This window comes from Microcebus murinus, chromosome 15 (genome assembly GCF_040939455.1).
Source record: "Microcebus murinus isolate Inina chromosome 15, M.murinus_Inina_mat1.0, whole genome shotgun sequence".
Lineage (NCBI taxonomy): Eukaryota > Metazoa > Chordata > Mammalia > Primates > Cheirogaleidae > Microcebus > Microcebus murinus.
The window spans coordinates 7,455,675-7,471,982 of NC_134118.1; the positions used below are offsets into that span (position 1 = coordinate 7,455,675).

The window sequence follows — 16,308 nt, forward strand, 5'->3', positions numbered from 1 at the left end:
GCTGGGTTTTGGGTTGGTCTGTTCTTCTTTTTTTAGCTCTTTGAGTCATTTCATTAGATTGTCTATTTGCGATCTTTTTGACTTTTGGTTATAGGCATTTATGGAGGTAAACTTTCCTCTCAGAACTGCTTTAGCTCTGTCCCAGAGGATTTGATAACTTGTCTCTCCATTATCATTTTGTTCATAGAATTTTTTTATTTCCATCTTGATTTGTGATGGATTTTTCTCCATTTGTGAAGTAATCATTTAGTAGGAGGTTGTTTAATTTCCACGTTTTTGTTTAGAAATGTTTCTGTTAGGGTTGATTTCAACTTTCATTCCACTGTGGTGTGAGAAGATACATGGTATGATTTCTAATATTTTAAATTTCATGAGCCTTACTTTGTGTCCTAGGATATCGTCAATCTTAGAGAATGTCCCATGAGCTGATGAGGAGAACGTATATTCAGTGGATTTTGGGTAGAATGTCCTGTAAATGTCAGTCAGACCGTCGGGTTGTTCTAGAGTTTTATTTAAGTCCATTATTTCTTTATTAATTTTCTGTTTGGAGGATCTGTCTCGTGCTGTCAGTGGGGTATTGAAATCTCTGGTGATTATGGAGTTGCTATTAATCAATTTGCTTAGATCTAGTTAGGTTTGCTTTATGAATCTGGGTGCATAAGTTGGGTGCATATATATTTAAAATTGTTATCTCTTCTTGTTGTACTGTGCCCTTCACCATTATATAATGACCCTCTTTGTCTTGCACTACTTTTATTGTTTTAAAAACTAAATCGTCTGAAATTAGAATTGCCTCGCCAGCCTTCTTTTGGCTTCCACTTGCTTGGAATACCGATCTCCACCCTTTTAGTCTATATGCATCCTTGCAGGTTAGATGCGTTTCCTGTAGACAGCATATACTTGGCCTGTATTTTCTTATCTATTCAAACATCCTATGTCTCTTGAGTGGAGAGTTTAAGCCGTTCACCTTTATTGAGAGAACTGATAGGTAAGGTAGATTATTGCTCATTCTGTTGGTTGTATGTTTTTGCTTTGATTTCTCTCTTCAGCCATTGTAATATCTGGCCTTTAATCTTTGGGTTTTGGTTCTTTTTATATTTGTGAGTTTTTATGATGGTGTTCCGTGTGTAACACTGTTTTGAGTACTTCTTGTAGGGCTGGTCTTGTCTTGGTCAATTCTCTGAGACTTTGCTTGTCTGAGAATGTCTTAATTTGTCCTTCATATATAAAGCTTAGTTTTGCATGGTACAAGATTCTAAGCTGGGCATTATTTTGTTTCAAAAGAGTGAGAATGGGGCCCCAGTCTCTCCTAGCTAGTAAAGTCTCAGTAGAGAAGTCTCGTGTTATTCGAATTGGCTTTCCCTTGTATGTTACTTGCTTCTTGCGTCTTATAGCTCTTAGAAGGGCCTCTTTAGTTGATACTTTGGTCAGTCTTATGACTGAATGTCGTGATGTCTTCCTGTTGGCATTGAATCTCCTTGGGGTCCTCTTAGCTTCCTGAACTTGTATATTGAGATATACAAGTTTAGCAAGCCCTTGGAAATTTTCCTCTATTATATCTTCAAATAGCTTGTCCAACCCTTTGGTGTTTTCTTCTTCCTCTTCTGGTAACCCTATGACCCTCACATTAGGTTTCTTCACATAATCCCACATGTCTTGTAGGCTTTGCTCTTTTCTCTTGTTTCTCTGCTCTATCTCTGTGATGATTTATTTAATTGGAAGGTGTTATCTTCAATCTGTGAGATTCTTTCTTCTGTTTGATCTACCCTATTCTTGAGACTTTCCACTGTATCTTGTAGTTCCCTGAATTGATTTTTCATTTCTAGGAGTTCTGTTAAACTTTTCTTCATTGTGTCGATTTCTTTAGTGAATTTTTCTCTAGGTTGGAGGCTTTTTGTGGTTTCTTCGTGTTTTTTATGGAGGTGTTCATGCAGTTCGTTGAATTTTCTTATGATCCACATTCGAAATTCCTCTTCTGTCATTTTGGTTGCCTGATTTTGGATGGTGTCTGTTTCTGAGGAGCTCGTGGTCCTCTTTGGGGATGGGGTTTCTGTTTGGTTCTTCATATTCCCGGAGTTCCTTCGCTGATTTCTTCCCATGTTGATCAGTTTTTGTTTCTTTCCTTTAGGTTTTTGTCAGGGTATTCACACGACTTGTTTAGTTTCTGAGCCAGTAGGTGGTGTTTGTGGGTGAGATTCGACCACTCCCTGTATAATGAATCAGTAGGTGCTGTGAAAAGGCTGTGCAGGATGTCCTCTCTGTCAGTATATGGCGCTTGCTTGGAGAACAGGCTATGCTGTTGTTCTTGTGTTCTGTTATCAGCTCTCTTTCCTGTAGAGAGGCACTCTAGTGCCTCAGGTGGTCGGTGGGGCCCTGGGACTGCCAGGTGTGTCCTTTTCTCCCCCTCAGTGAGGGCAGGTCTAGGAGAGAGTCTGGGCGAAGCTGGGGTTGGTAAGCCTGCCCTCAGGCACCACCAATGCTGTTAGCAGGAGTCAAAGTTCTGTTCTCTGCTTCTAGGAAAAGCTGTCAGGGAGGGGCTGAAATGGCCCCGCTCAATCTGAAAATCTGTGTTTGGGGGTGGGGCTGTCTGAGACCCGCAGTGTGGAGCAGGCCTTGCTTCTTTCCACCGTCCCCAACTCCACAGCTACTTCTGGGCTTCTGCCAGCAGGCCAAACCTCATGCCACTGGGCCTCCCCTGGCTGTGATTCCGGCCAGGAGGTTCCCTGTGCAGGAATGCCACCTGGGCTGGGTGCACGGCCTCCCTTTGGGAGTAGGGTTGCCTTCTAGGGTGCCGATCTGCCCTTGAAGGCACACACACTTCAGTAGGCTGTTGGTGTATATCCCTTCTGTGCCCTAGGCAATGCGAGACCTGGGTGCACGGGATGTGGTGTGCAGGTCTGACCTCTGGTCCCCAGAGTTCAAATTATATCCCCACCATGGAGAGGAGTACCAGTCCCAATTCGCCCACAAGGAGCCAAAACTGAGTCTATGTCTCTCAGCTTCCAGATCTGCCCCGTTCTCCAGGGATCACCGTTCCAGCAGCACCCGAGAGGGCTGGCGGGTAGGAATCTCACCATCTGAGTTCCCCTCAGTCAGCTGTACACCCCCAAAAGGGAAGATCCTGTTCCCTGGAGGTGCCTCTGGCTGGTGGCTATATTATCTCTCTGGGCAGCCATGGATAGGGTCACTGGAGGGGAGAATGAGGCAATATGGTGCCTGCCATGCAGCTCGAGTCTGTGCACGGGGAGATGCCCTGTGGGAGTTGGGAGCCTGGTGCCAGGTCCACTACAGGCTTACAGCTCGCTGGCGGTGGCTGTCTCTTGGCTGGTGTCCGCAGGTCTCTCCACCCGCTGGGGAGCCCACCAGCAGTCCGAGATGCAAGGGAGGGGAAAGCTAACCACTTTACCTACACTTGCCGCTGGTCTCTAGGCTGCTTCAGAGGTGTCTGCTTCCAGTTCTCCTCTGCTACTTTCTCCCATGGAGTCTTCCATGGTCTCAGGTACCCCTTTTTCTGACCCTTGTCCGATGTTTGCTCGTCTTCTTGCTTCTTTCTTCTAAATTCTGCTAGAATCTGTCTTTTCTGCAGACACACTCTGTCTGGTGGTGTTTCTCTTCCACCATTTTGCTTCTCCCCACTTTAGTGTATTTTTCAAATATTTATCTTCTTAACTCCATATAATTTTCTAGAGTGAGGTTACCTACTCTCACTCCAATGCATTCACCCAGATCTGTCTTGTGCGTCACATCCCCTGGGTGCCTCTAATTGTATACATTGCCAAGTGAAGCTGTTTTTGAACATTCTATGGGTATTCCTGACTCTCCATAATATACTCTGACATCTGGCTTCTTCACCCTAGTAAATAACTCCTAATAAATACCAGTGAAAGATGCGAGAGCAGTCCAGCTCTCCAGTCCTCCCTCCAATCACCAGTTCTCTCATTCACCAAGTTCTGCATCTTCTGCCTGCTTACCATTTTTCAGATCTTATTACTCTAACTCACTCTAGACTTATAATTTTGGCGTACTCTTTTCTGGTTACTCCCCCTTCCCTATTGTCATTGTTAGTTTATCATTACATTGCTGCCTGGGTGACCTTTCTAAATTATATTTGTGAAGATCTAAGTCATCACCTCATTTAGAGGATCACCATTACATGAGGGAGGAGGACAGTTCATGTTCTAGGATGGCAAGTGTCTGGTGTTCTTCTGACAGATCCTCCCATTCTCACTCTCCATCCTAGTTCCTATAGCTATTTTTGCAGTTTTACCATATCATTTTGCTTCCCCTATTTGCCATGTTGTTTCCTTATCCTTGTGCTCATCCTGCATGTCTAGAAATTCTTCACACCTTCAGTGTGTACTTTGTCTGCCTTTCAAAATCCAGTCCTATCTTTGTAACATTTTTGGAGTTTCCCAGTGAGAATGGACTGTTCTCTCCTCGTGCCCTTACTGTACTTTATTCAGTTCATTTGTACATCTGGTGACTTATCCCTTTCTCTGCTTATTTGTTTCCATACATCTAATCTCCTTCTGGAATATTGGGTGGAATCTGCCTTGGATTTATATGTTGTGCTTTGTCCCACAATAGTGCCCATGATTTGGCCGACACAGTAAATGTTTATTGTCTGACTGAGTGAGTGAGTGGATCAATGAGTAAATAAATACAATGTGTTCTGAAGTGGGATTTTTTTTCCTTTTTTTTTTTTTTACAGGAGGAGATAGCAAAGCCAGCAACTGCAGAAAAGGAAAATGGTATTGGTGTTATTGAAAATGCTCCACGAGAGCAAAAAAATAATGTCAATTTTACTGTAATGCACGAAAATAGCACAATTGGTAAGTTAGCGAATATCATTGAAAATTTCCCACACCTAAATGCTGTTACAAAGACACCAGTTAAAGTATGTGGATCCAAATGTAACAACCATTTCTTTTAAATATTATTCTTTTGCTGTTTTCCTTCATAGTACCTATTTTTGTTCTTTAAACTCCATCAAAGCTGAAACAATTTTTTGTTATTTTTATTTCATTGATATAAAAATGAATGGCAGCCGGGCGCGGTGGCTCACGCCTGTAATCCTAGCACTCTGGGAGGCTGAGGCGGGCGGATTGCTCGAGGTCAGGAGTTCAAAACCAGCCTGAGCAAGACCCCGTCTCTACTATAAAGAGAAAGAAATAAATTGGCCAACTAATATATATATAAAATTAGCCGGGCATGGTGGCACATGCCTGTAGTCCCAGCTACTCGGGAGGCTGAGGCAGAAGGATTGCTTGAGCCCAGGAGTTTGAGGTTGCTGTGAGCTAGGCTGATGCCACGGCACTCACTCTAGCCTGGTCAATAAGCGAGACTCTGTCTCAAAAAATATATATATATATATTAAAAAAAATAATAATAAAAATGAATGGCAATAAACTTGTACATGTATTTCGAATACACAGTGAAACGTATTCTCATGAATGACATTTTACAGATAAGAGGTGCTTGTTAGGATCTGGACCAAAGGAAGATGAAGAATCACCTTGGGATTCGGATGATGAGGTACTGTGTCCTGGTGCTGTTGTTCCACTGTTAAAACCTCAGCACTGAGTGATGTTAAATGCTAAAGAGGGGTGATCTGACTTTTTAATTCTTGCCTCCGCATATGCGTATGAGGAATTATTGTCTTAGGAATTTAAGCTCGCAGTTAAGAAAATAATTCTGTGCTAAGTATATGTCAGCTGCCTAGTATAATTCTGCTAGTTTGCAGCATACATTTAAGAAGGCAGTACACTGTAGTGCAAAATGTGAGGCTTAGAGGGGACAAGGACTCAATTAGGGCTCTGAAGTATGTTGATCCACAACCTAAAGAATCATTCCGGTTGAACCCATAGCCCAGTGTAAGACTGTATGGTACATGTGGATTTGGGAAAGGCCTAATGAGAGGTACCGAGAGAGAAAGAGTTGGAGTATAATTATTTTCCAACATGGAACTTCAAAAGATAATGCCTGAAAGGTGAAGATTTTAATATGTTTGGATTGTCAAGTAAAGATGTTCAAGGAACAGTACAGGAGAAGGAAGTGTATGTGGAATAAGAAATATGTAGGACTATGGATGTAGTTGGTTTGGTGATATTTTGATGGGTAGAATTCATTTTCAAAAATAGAATGCATTGAATATATTTGTGGCTGCCATGCTTTTACAAGGGTAAGTATCAAATAATGAGAATGTATAGTAAGGGCACAACTGTGGAAAGAGATGGGAAGGGCCGGACCTCTTCCATAGAAACAGCTGTTTCACAGTGGTACCGGGACTGAGTGGATGTCAGATGATATGTCAGTATCCTTGTTATGTCACTTACTGTAGTAGGCATGGAATCTGTAGAAACTGCCTGGGCTGTGCCAGCATTGGTGTGTGGAGGGGTGGAGGGAGAAGAAAAAGGAGGAAGAGGAAGAGAACAGTCTCAAAGGATGAAACCTGTCATTGTTGACCCCTAAGTCCCAAAGACTCCTTCTGACATTCTGTTCTGTCCTCCCACCTGTAGGCATCCTGCACAGAATGTGGCAGCTGTGCGATCAGTCAGTTTTCCCAGGACTCACTCACTGTTCCCCTGTGACTGCTGCAGTCTGAGTGGGTTGTGCAGAATGTTTGTGTCCATTCCAATGAAATGAAAAACTAAAGGGCTGAAGCTCCCTGGGCAGGACAAAGGCACACAATGCGTGCAAAAGCAGTATGGTGACCACCAAGTGGGGCCCGTGCTGTGGTGAGGGAGAAGGACCTTCAGGGTGCCAGTAGCCTTGTGCTCTGTGCTGGAGAAGCTCCCAGTTCCCTGAGGACAGCAGCGCTTAGGTTCCGGAGGATAGAGAAGCTGTCTGACAGTTTGGAAGCCTGCAGACTGTCAGTGTGAGGGGAAGAAAAACAAACCTACCCCCCTTACCTTTCCATGGTATTTCCCAATTTCTCTGGGATCTCTCTCTGCCAGTATCTTGCTCCTTCTTGTTCTGCCCTGCGATGTCTTCCTGTGGGATCTGTGGTGGGTTCCGGCACTCTTTCCCCAGAATTACACCTGCGGTGTGCCTTGTCATCCGAAACTTTCTGCTCTTTCTCCCATGATGTAGTTCTCGACGCCTCCAGTCAGCCATTCTGCCTGTATCCCCTCTATGCTGTTTCTAGTGAGGGTTTCTAAAGGTATCTTTAATAGATGATGTCATCACAAGCCACGCATGACTGTTTAGAATTCTGACTGCCCAGTTTTCCTCAAGGCTGAAATTGATGGAACGTTTTTGTTTCCATTTGTCCTTCTCAGCTTTCAGGTAGTGGTAGGTGACCATGTTTCACTATTTGAATGTGTCATTTCATAGGAGTAAAATTAAAGTCTGTGGAAGTGGAGACAAAAAGAAACTGTGGAGTTGAAGACAGCATTATTATAGATGTGCTATGAACACAAATGTCTGTTTCATATCTTTTCTGAATGTCTTTTCTTTTCTTCCTTAATTTATATTCATAAACCATAGACTGAGAATGTCTCTTTTCGTTTGTGTGTTTCTCCATGCTCCCCTACCTTTTGAAATGGCTATACTTCCACCTAAATTTTTCTTGCGGAAGACATTTCTTCACTGTCCTTTCATTCCCTCTTTGTCTCCATATTTAATTATAGCTTTCTATTTAGTAGCGATGTGTGTCTTTCATTCATCCATCATTGCCCGACAAGGTTTATTCCTGTTTAATTCTCTCTTTCTTGCAAAGCCCTGAGTGGACATAATCACTTAATATTTAGGTTTTAGAGGAACATGACAGAAGTGAATTTTACTGTTGCGGTGTGAAACCTTTTGCATAAGGTACTACTATAAACTAAACTCTCATATATTCCTGAGCAAGAGATAATTTATACAAATATGAATCATGGGCATATGTGAAAAATATAACACATGATTAATGTAAGATCCTTAATGTTACGTAATTCAAAAATGCTCTAAACTATCTGGGAAAATTTTTGTTCTAGGTTATTTTTGCTAATAATATAGTCTAATGGATATCATAATGTTTGTACAATGATGAACTAGGAGTGAGAGGAGTAATATTTTGAGGATATCTGTATGAGCTCTCATAATCCTCTCCCCATGAGAAGATGTAAGTGAACAAATCAGAGAATCGAGGGTGTATCAACATCCGAGTGACTCCACAATCTGTGGACTTTGTGTTAGATCGCATAGTAATGGTGAATATTATTCTTAATTTACCCACTTTGATACTCGTTATTGTTAAACCTGTTTTGTTTTGTGCTAGGATATTCCACAACCAGGGATAACAAAGCCAATGACTGCTTCTCAGCAACCCATGAAAATTGGTAAGCTATTTGAAGAATTTCTATTCTTGTGTTATCTATTGTTATTTAATTAAAATATTTTCATATACTCTTTATTTTTATGGTAGTAGAAGCCAAATGTACTATGAAAACAGTAAATGGAACCATGATTGAGGACAGTATTTCTAACCATCCACACGTGATTCAATGCCTTCCTGCAACATCAGTCAAAATGCAGGGCTTTCATCATCCTTCCATTGAACCACCTGGCCCTGATGTGAATGCTTCCTTCAAGTCATCAACTAAGCCAGGTCTCACAGAAGTAAGTTAGTTTAAGCAACAACAACAACAACAAAAACCCCTTATTTTATCCATGCTTTCTTTACATACCACCCCCTGATCCTCATCATGCTGACAAGGATCGTGGAAACGTACATCTTGAAGTCATAATAAAAACCAGTGTAAACACAAGAGAGAGATATGTAGGATTGACATTTCTAAAGTTTGGTTAGAAGTGGAGAATTTTTCGAGTTGCCGTTATGTGAGCAGAGAATTGGAAAGCAAGCCAAAAGGACTGCTCAATAGACATGTAGATGAGAACGGGACAAAGGGGAAGAATTCATGTGAGAAAGGCAAGGTAAATAAAACAAGTGAATAAGAGAGTCAAGGTGACAGATTATTATAAAAACACCAAGCAATAGTGGAGTTAATGAGAGCAGGAACTCTCCATATTATAAAATTTGATAGAAATTCTTTTAAATGCAAATTGAGAAAAAACAGTTACTTAGTGCAAAAGATGCTCATATTATTCAGAATGGCATGTACCTGATTTCAATGAAGAAATAAAAGACAATTTGAAAATAATTGAGATGTGATGGATATCCCAATTACCATTATGATTCTATTAATATGAATGTGTCAAATTATCATTTGTATGTCACTTATATGTGTACCTAGTATGCATCATTTAAAAGCAACTTAGAAAGGAAAGAATTTAAACATCATTTCTGTTAAATTTAGAAAAGTTATGTCTTAATCTGAATCTAGTAAAACCTATGTTGTAGATAATGCCAAGTGACATCTGTCTTGGGACTTGTCAGATTTTTTAATGAATTATTAAGTTTAGACTCTTGGCCCGGCATGGTGGCTCACGCCTGTAATCCTAGCACTCTGGGATGCTACTGTGGGCGGATTGCTTGAGGTCAGGAGTTCGAAACCAGCTTGAGCGAGACCCCATCTCTACTAAAAAAATCGAAGGAAACTAATTGACCAACTAAAAATATATATAGAAAAAATTAGCCGGGCATGGTGGCACATGCTTGTAGTCCCAGCTACTCGGGAGGCCGAGGCAGGAGGATTGCTTGAGCCTAGGAGATTGAGGTTGCTGTGAGCTAGGCTGACGCCACGGCACTCACCCTAGCCTGGGCAACAAAGTGAGACTCTGTCTCAAAAAATAAATAAATAAATAATAAGCTTAGACTATTGTTTCTTGCTTAAGGTTTCTAACTTAGTGTTTTGTCTATCCATGACTTACCTAAGTAATATATCATACTGTTTGATATAATCCTGGTAGCTGTTTTAGATCTTTCAGAGAATAAAGAGAGAGAAATAAATAAGCCTTTTATGGGATCTTTTTATTAATTAAAATTACAGTGTCAGGTTATACAAGGGAGATTCTGAATCTTTATCAAAGATGAGAGAAAAAGTTTGAGCCACAACGCTCTTAGAGAAATAAATGCAGCAATTATTTATTACTGGAGCTATTCTCATTGATCTTATGCTAATAATATCTGTATGTAAAGGCCACCTGTATGTACGTACACATGCCACATGTACTTAAGCATAACTGGTGACTCTTTTCTCACTGAAACTACTTATCATAGAGACATGATAAAGCAGTGGTTTCCAATGGAGTACACCAAATCATCTCTAGACGATGGTTTTTTACTTTTGAAAATATCTCCCGCCAAAGGGACCCTTTAAATTATTCTCAGGAAGCTTTATGAACTTTACTATTTATAGTTTTTTACCTGGCACCTAGATTGATTCATCTCTTAATTTGAGGAATCCTTTACACTTGAAATTTCAGTGTGTTTCTTCTGTCTTCCTACAAATATTGGGTTCTCTGTGACAATTGTAGAGTTTTTTCAAGATTTTTGATCTTCAACTTGAATAATCATAGCTTTATTTCTTCATACTAGATGCTGACTCCGATTCTTAACAAACATGCTATCTGGCATAAATAGGATGTTAGAGCTATTAGTATGTCCTTTACCGGGGCAGAAGAAAAAGCATGTGAAATTCAGCATGGGATTTTACGTTTCCTTCTTACATTATAGTAGTATTTAAACATGCCTCATAATTCTGTAAGTGCACAAATGGAGAAGGAGGTCTTCTACAGTTTAAAACTTTGAAGATTACTTTTTACCAAGGAATCAGGAATCCTCTTGAACTGGCATTTTGAATTGGTGTTTTAAATTTTAACCATTTTATTGCATTTAAAAATGCATATCCTGGCAATTTTCTGGAAGTCAATGTTGTATATATAAATAAAAGTATATATTATATCCCTGAAACAGACACTGAGTTATGTATTTGAAAAATTGCATCCCGTATTTTATTACATGCTTCTCCATATAATTTTATAATTTGTGAGTTCTTTGTATGTTTGCATTATTGAATTCTACCAATTTAGTGTATTTTTCAAATATTTATCTTCTTAACTCTATATAATTTTCCAGAGCGAGGTTACCTACTGCTATTCCCAATGCATTCACCCAGATCTGTCTTGGGCATCATGTCCCCTGGGTGCCTCTAATTGTATACATTGCCAAATGAAGCTGTCTTTGAACCTTCTCTGGGTGTTCCTGACTCTCCATAATATACTCTGACATTTGGCTTCTTCACCCTAGTAAATAACTCCTAATAAATACCAGTGAAAGATGCGAGAGCAGTCCAGCTCTCCAGTCCTCCCTCCAATCACCAGTTCTCTCATTCACCAAGTTCTGCATCTTCTGCCTGCTTACCATTTTTCAGATCTTATTACTCTAACTCACTCTCTGACTTTAATTTTGGAGTATTCTTTTCTGGTTACCGCCCCTCCCCCCACACTGTCATTAAGTTCCTTTATCTTTACATTGCTGCCTGGGTGACCTTTCTAAATTATATTTGTGAAGATCTAAGTCATCACCTCATTTAGAGGATCACCATTGCCTGAGGACACAGGTCATGTTCTAGGATGGCAAGTGTCTGGTGTTCTTCTGACAGATCCTCCCATTCTCACTCTCCATCCTGGTTCCTATAGCTATTTTTGCAGTTTTACCACATCATTTTGCTTTCCCTATTTGCCATGTTGTTTCCTTATCCTTGTGCTCATCCTGCATGTCTAGAAATTCTTCACACTTTCGGTGTGTACTTTGTCTGCCTTTCAAAATCCAGTCCTATCTTTGTAACATTTTTGGAGTTTCCCAGTGAGAATGGACTGTTCTCTCCTCGTGCCCTTACTGTACTTTATTCAGTTCATTTGTACATCTGGTGACTTATCCCTTTCTCTGCTTATTTGTTTCCATACATCTAATCTCCTTCTGGAATACTGGGTGGAATCTGCCTTGGATTTATATGTTGTGCTTTGTCCTACAATACTGCCCATGATTTGGCCAACACAGTAACTGTTTATTGTCTGACTGAGTGAGTGAGTGGATCAATGAGTAAATAAATACAATGTGTTCTGAAGTGGGATTTTTTTCCTTTTTTTTTTTTTACAGGAGGAGATAGCAAAGCCAGCAACTGCAGAAAAGGAAAATGGTATTGGTGTTATTGAAAATGCTCCACGAGAGCAAAAAAATAATATCAATTTTACTGTAATGCACGAAAATAGCACAATTGGTAAGTTAGCGAATATCATTGAAAATTTCCCACACCTAAATGCTGTTACAAAGACACCAGTTAAAGTATGTGGATCCAAATGTAACAACCATTTCTTTTAAATATTATTCTTTTGCTGTTTTCCTTCATAGTACCTATTTTTGTTCTTTAAACTCCATCAAAGCTGAAACAATTTTTTGTTATTTTTATTTCATTGATATAAAAATGAATGGCAAGAAACTTGTACATGTATTTCGAATACACAGTGAAACGTATTCTCATGAATGACATTTTACAGATAAGAGGTGCTTGTTAGGATCTGGACCAAAGGAAGATGAAGAATCACCTTGGGATTCGGATGATGAGGTACTGTGTCCTGGTGCTGTTGTTCCACTGTTAAAACCTCAGCACTGAGTGATGTTAAATGCTAAAGAGGGGTGTTCTGACTTTTTAATTCTTGCCTCCGCATATGCGTATGAGGAATTATTGTCTTAGGAATTTAAGCTCGCAGTTAAGAAAATAATTCTGTGCTAAGTATATGTCAGCTGCCTAGTATAATTCTGCTAGTTTGCAGCATACATTTAAGAAGGCAGTACACTGTAGTGCAAAATGTGAGGCTTAGAGGGGACAAGGACTCAATTAGGGCTCTGAAGTATGTTGATCCACAACCTAAAGAATCATTCCGGTTGAACCCATAGCCCAGTGTAAGACTGTATGGTACATGTGGATTTGGGAAAGGCCTAATGAGAGGTACCGAGAGAGAAAGAGTTGGAGTATAATTATTTTCCAACATGGAACTTCAAAAGATAATGCCTGAAAGGTGAAGATTTTAATATGTTTGGATTGTCAAGTAAAGATGTTCAAGGAACAGTACAGGAGAAGGAAGTGTATGTGGAATAAGAAATATGTAGGACTATGGATGTAGTTGGTTTGGTGATATTTTGATGGGTAGAATTCATTTTCAAAAATAGAATGCATTGAATATATTTGTGGCTGCCATGCTTTTACAAGGGTAAGTATCAAATAATGAGAATGTATAGTAAGGGCACAACTGTGGAAAGAGATGGGAAGGGCCGGACCTCTTCCATAGAAACAGCTGTTTCACAGTGGTACCGGGACTGAGTGGATGTCAGATGATATGTCAGTATCCTTGTTATGTCACTTACTGTAGTAGGCATGGAATCTGTAGAAACTGCCTGGGCTGTGCCAGCATTGGTGTGTGGAGGGGTGGAGGGAGAAGAAAAAGGAGGAAGAGGAAGAGAACAGTCTCAAAGGATGAAACCTGTCATTGTTGACCCCTAAGTCCCAAAGACTCCTTCTGACATTCTGTTCTGTCCTCCCACCTGTAGGCATCCTGCACAGAATGTGGCAGCTGTGCGATCAGTCAGTTTTCCCAGGACTCACTCACTGTTCCCCTGTGACTGCTGCAGTCTGAGTGGGTTGTGCAGAATGTTTGTGTCCATTCCAATGAAATGAAAAACTAAAGGGCTGAAGCTCCCTGGGCAGGACAAAGGCACACAATGCGTGCAAAAGCAGTATGGTGACCACCAAGTGGGGCCCGTGCTGTGGTGAGGGAGAAGGACCTTCAGGGTGCCAGCAGCCTTGTGCTCTGTGCTGGAGAAGCTCCCAGTTCCCTGAGGACAGCAGCGCTTAGGTTCCGGAGGGTAGAGAAGCTGTCTGACAGTTTGGAAGCCTGCAGACTGTCAGTGTGAGGGGAAGAAAAACAAACCTACCCCCCTTACCTTTCCATGGTATTTCCCAATTTCTCTGGGATCTCTCTCTGCCAGTATCTTGCTCCTTCTTGTTCTGCCCTGCGATGTCTTCCTGTGGGATCTGTGGTGGGTTCCGGCACTCTTTCCCCAGAATTACACCTGCGGTGTGCCTTGTCATCCGAAACTTTCTGCTCTTTCTCCCATGATGTAGTTCTCGACGCCTCCAGTCAGCCATTCTGCCTGTATCCCCTCTATGCTGTTTCTAGTGAGGGTTTCTAAAGGTATCTTTGATAGATGATGTCATCACAAGCCACGCATGACTGTTTAGAATTCTGACTGCCCAGTTTTCCTCAAGGCTGAAATTGATGGAACGTTTTTGTTTCCATTTGTCCTTCTCAGCTTTCAGGTAGTGGTAGGTGACCATGTTTCACTATTTGAATGTGTCATTTCATAGGAGTAAAATTAAAGTCTGTGGAAGTGGAGACAAAAAGAAACTGTGGAGTTGAAGACAGCATTATTATAGATGTGCTATGAACACAAATGTCTGTTTCATATCTTTTCTGAATGTCTTTTCTTTTCTTCCTTAATTTATATTCATAAACCATAGACTGAGAATGTCTCTTCTTTTCGTTTGTGTGTTTCTCCATGCTCCCCTACCTTTTGAAATGGCTATACTTCCACCTAAATTTTTCTTGCGGAAGACATTTCTTCACTGTCCTTTCATTCCCTCTTTGTCTCCATATTTAATTATAGCTTTCTATTTAGTAGCGATGTGTGCATTTTATTCATCCATAAGTGTTCAACAGGGTTTATTCTTGTTTATTTCTCTCTTTCCTGCAAAGCCCTGAGTGGATACTATCATCTATCTTTAGCTTTTTGACAAACAGGAGAGAAGTGACTTAAAGTATTTGCAAGGTTTACCCTTTTTCATAAGGTACTACTGCCAGCTAAACTCCCACATTTTCCCAGACAACCGATAATTCATAGAAATATGAATCCTTGAACACATTGCAAAATATAACACGTAATAAATGTAAGTTCCTTAATGTTACTTATTTCAGAAATGCTCTAAACTACCTGGGAAAATGTTTGTCCTAGGTTATTCTTGTTATGAACAGAATCTAATGGATATCATGTTTGCATAATAATGAATTTGCACTTACGGCATTGATATTTTGAAGATGTCCGTATGAGCTCTTCTAATTCTCTTCCCATGAGAAGATGTAGGTCAACAAATCAGAGAATTGAGAGGCGAGTGAAACCTGTGTCATAGATCATGTAAGGTGATATTTCTTTAAGGCTTGTTAGATTTTTTTTTTTTTATCAATTTTTAAGTTTTAACTCTTCTGCTTCTTTCTCTTTTTTTTAGTGTATTATGGGGGTACAAGTGTTAAGGTTACATATATTACCCATGCCCCCCTCCCCCCTCAAGTAAGAGCTTCAAGTGTGTCCATCCCCCAAACATTGCACATCTTACTCGTCATCCCCTCCTTCCCCCTCCCACCCTCCCAAGACCCGATAAATGTTGTTCCTATGTGTCCACTTAGGTGTTGATCCGTTAACACCAATTTGCTGGTGAGTACATGTGGTGCTGGTTTTTCCATTCTTGAGATACTTCACTTAGTAGAATGGGTTCCAGCTCTATCCAGGAATATACAAGAGGTGCTATATCACCATTGTTTCTTAAAGCTGAGTAGTACTCCACAGTATACATATACCACATTTTATTAATCCTCTCATGAATTGATGGGCATTTGGGTTGTTTCCACAGGTTTGCAGTTGTGAATTGCACTGCTATAAACATTCGAGTGCAGGTGTCTTTTTCATAAAGTGACTTTTGATCTTTTGGGTAGATGCCTAGTAGTGGAATTGCTGGATTAAGTGGTAGATCTACTTGTATCGCTTTAAGGTATCTCCGTATTGCTTTCCACACAGGTTGGACTAGTTTGCAGTCCCACCAGCAATGTAGGAGTGTTCCTCTCTCTCTGCATCCACGCCAGCATTTGTTGTTTGGGGACTTTATGATAAAGGCCATTCTCACTGGAGTTAAGTGATACCTCATTGTGGTTTTGATTTGCATTTCCCTGATGATTAGAGATGTTGAACATTTTTTCATATATTTGTTGGCCATTATTCTGTCTTCTTTTGAGAAGTTTCTGTTCATGTCCTTTGCCCATTTTTTGATAGGGTTGTTTGATTTTTTCTTGCTGATTTTCCTGAGTTCTAAATAGATTGTAGTTATCAGCCCTTTGTCAGATGTGTAGCTTGCAAAATTTTTCTCCCATTTTGTGGGTTGTCTGTTTGCTCTCTTGACAGTTTCTTTGGCTGTGCAGAAGCTTTTTGATTTGATTTGGTCCCATTTGTTTATTTTTGTTCCTGTTGTGATTGCCTTTGGGGTCTTCTTCATAAATTCTTTGCCTAGGCCAGTGTCTAGAAGAGTATTTCCAACGTTT

General features: G+C 40.4%; 1 protein-coding gene and 1 long non-coding RNA gene across 2 annotated transcripts in view; both read left to right on the top strand.

Moving 5' to 3' along the window:
* LOC142876394 (uncharacterized) overlaps nt 1-5,037 on the top strand; it is a 39,448-nt gene extending 34,411 nt beyond the window's left edge. Inside the window, exon 4 of the long non-coding RNA XR_012923292.1 lies at nt 4,712-5,037. This is a non-coding gene — a long non-coding RNA (uncharacterized LOC142876394). The remainder of the gene's footprint in view (nt 1-4,711) is intronic.
* A 357-nt stretch (nt 5,038-5,394) lies between these two features.
* LOC105856224 (ankyrin repeat domain-containing protein 26-like) overlaps nt 5,395-16,308 on the top strand; it is a 62,911-nt gene continuing 51,997 nt past the window's right edge. Inside the window, exons 1-5 of the mRNA XM_076010755.1 lie at nt 5,395-5,535; nt 8,261-8,321; nt 8,408-8,601; nt 12,044-12,164; nt 12,442-12,509. Of these exons, the coding sequence (XP_075866870.1) occupies nt 8,291-8,321; nt 8,408-8,601; nt 12,044-12,164; nt 12,442-12,509 (414 nt within the window). The 5' untranslated portion in view covers nt 5,395-5,535; nt 8,261-8,290. The remainder of the gene's footprint in view (nt 5,536-8,260; nt 8,322-8,407; nt 8,602-12,043; nt 12,165-12,441; nt 12,510-16,308) is intronic.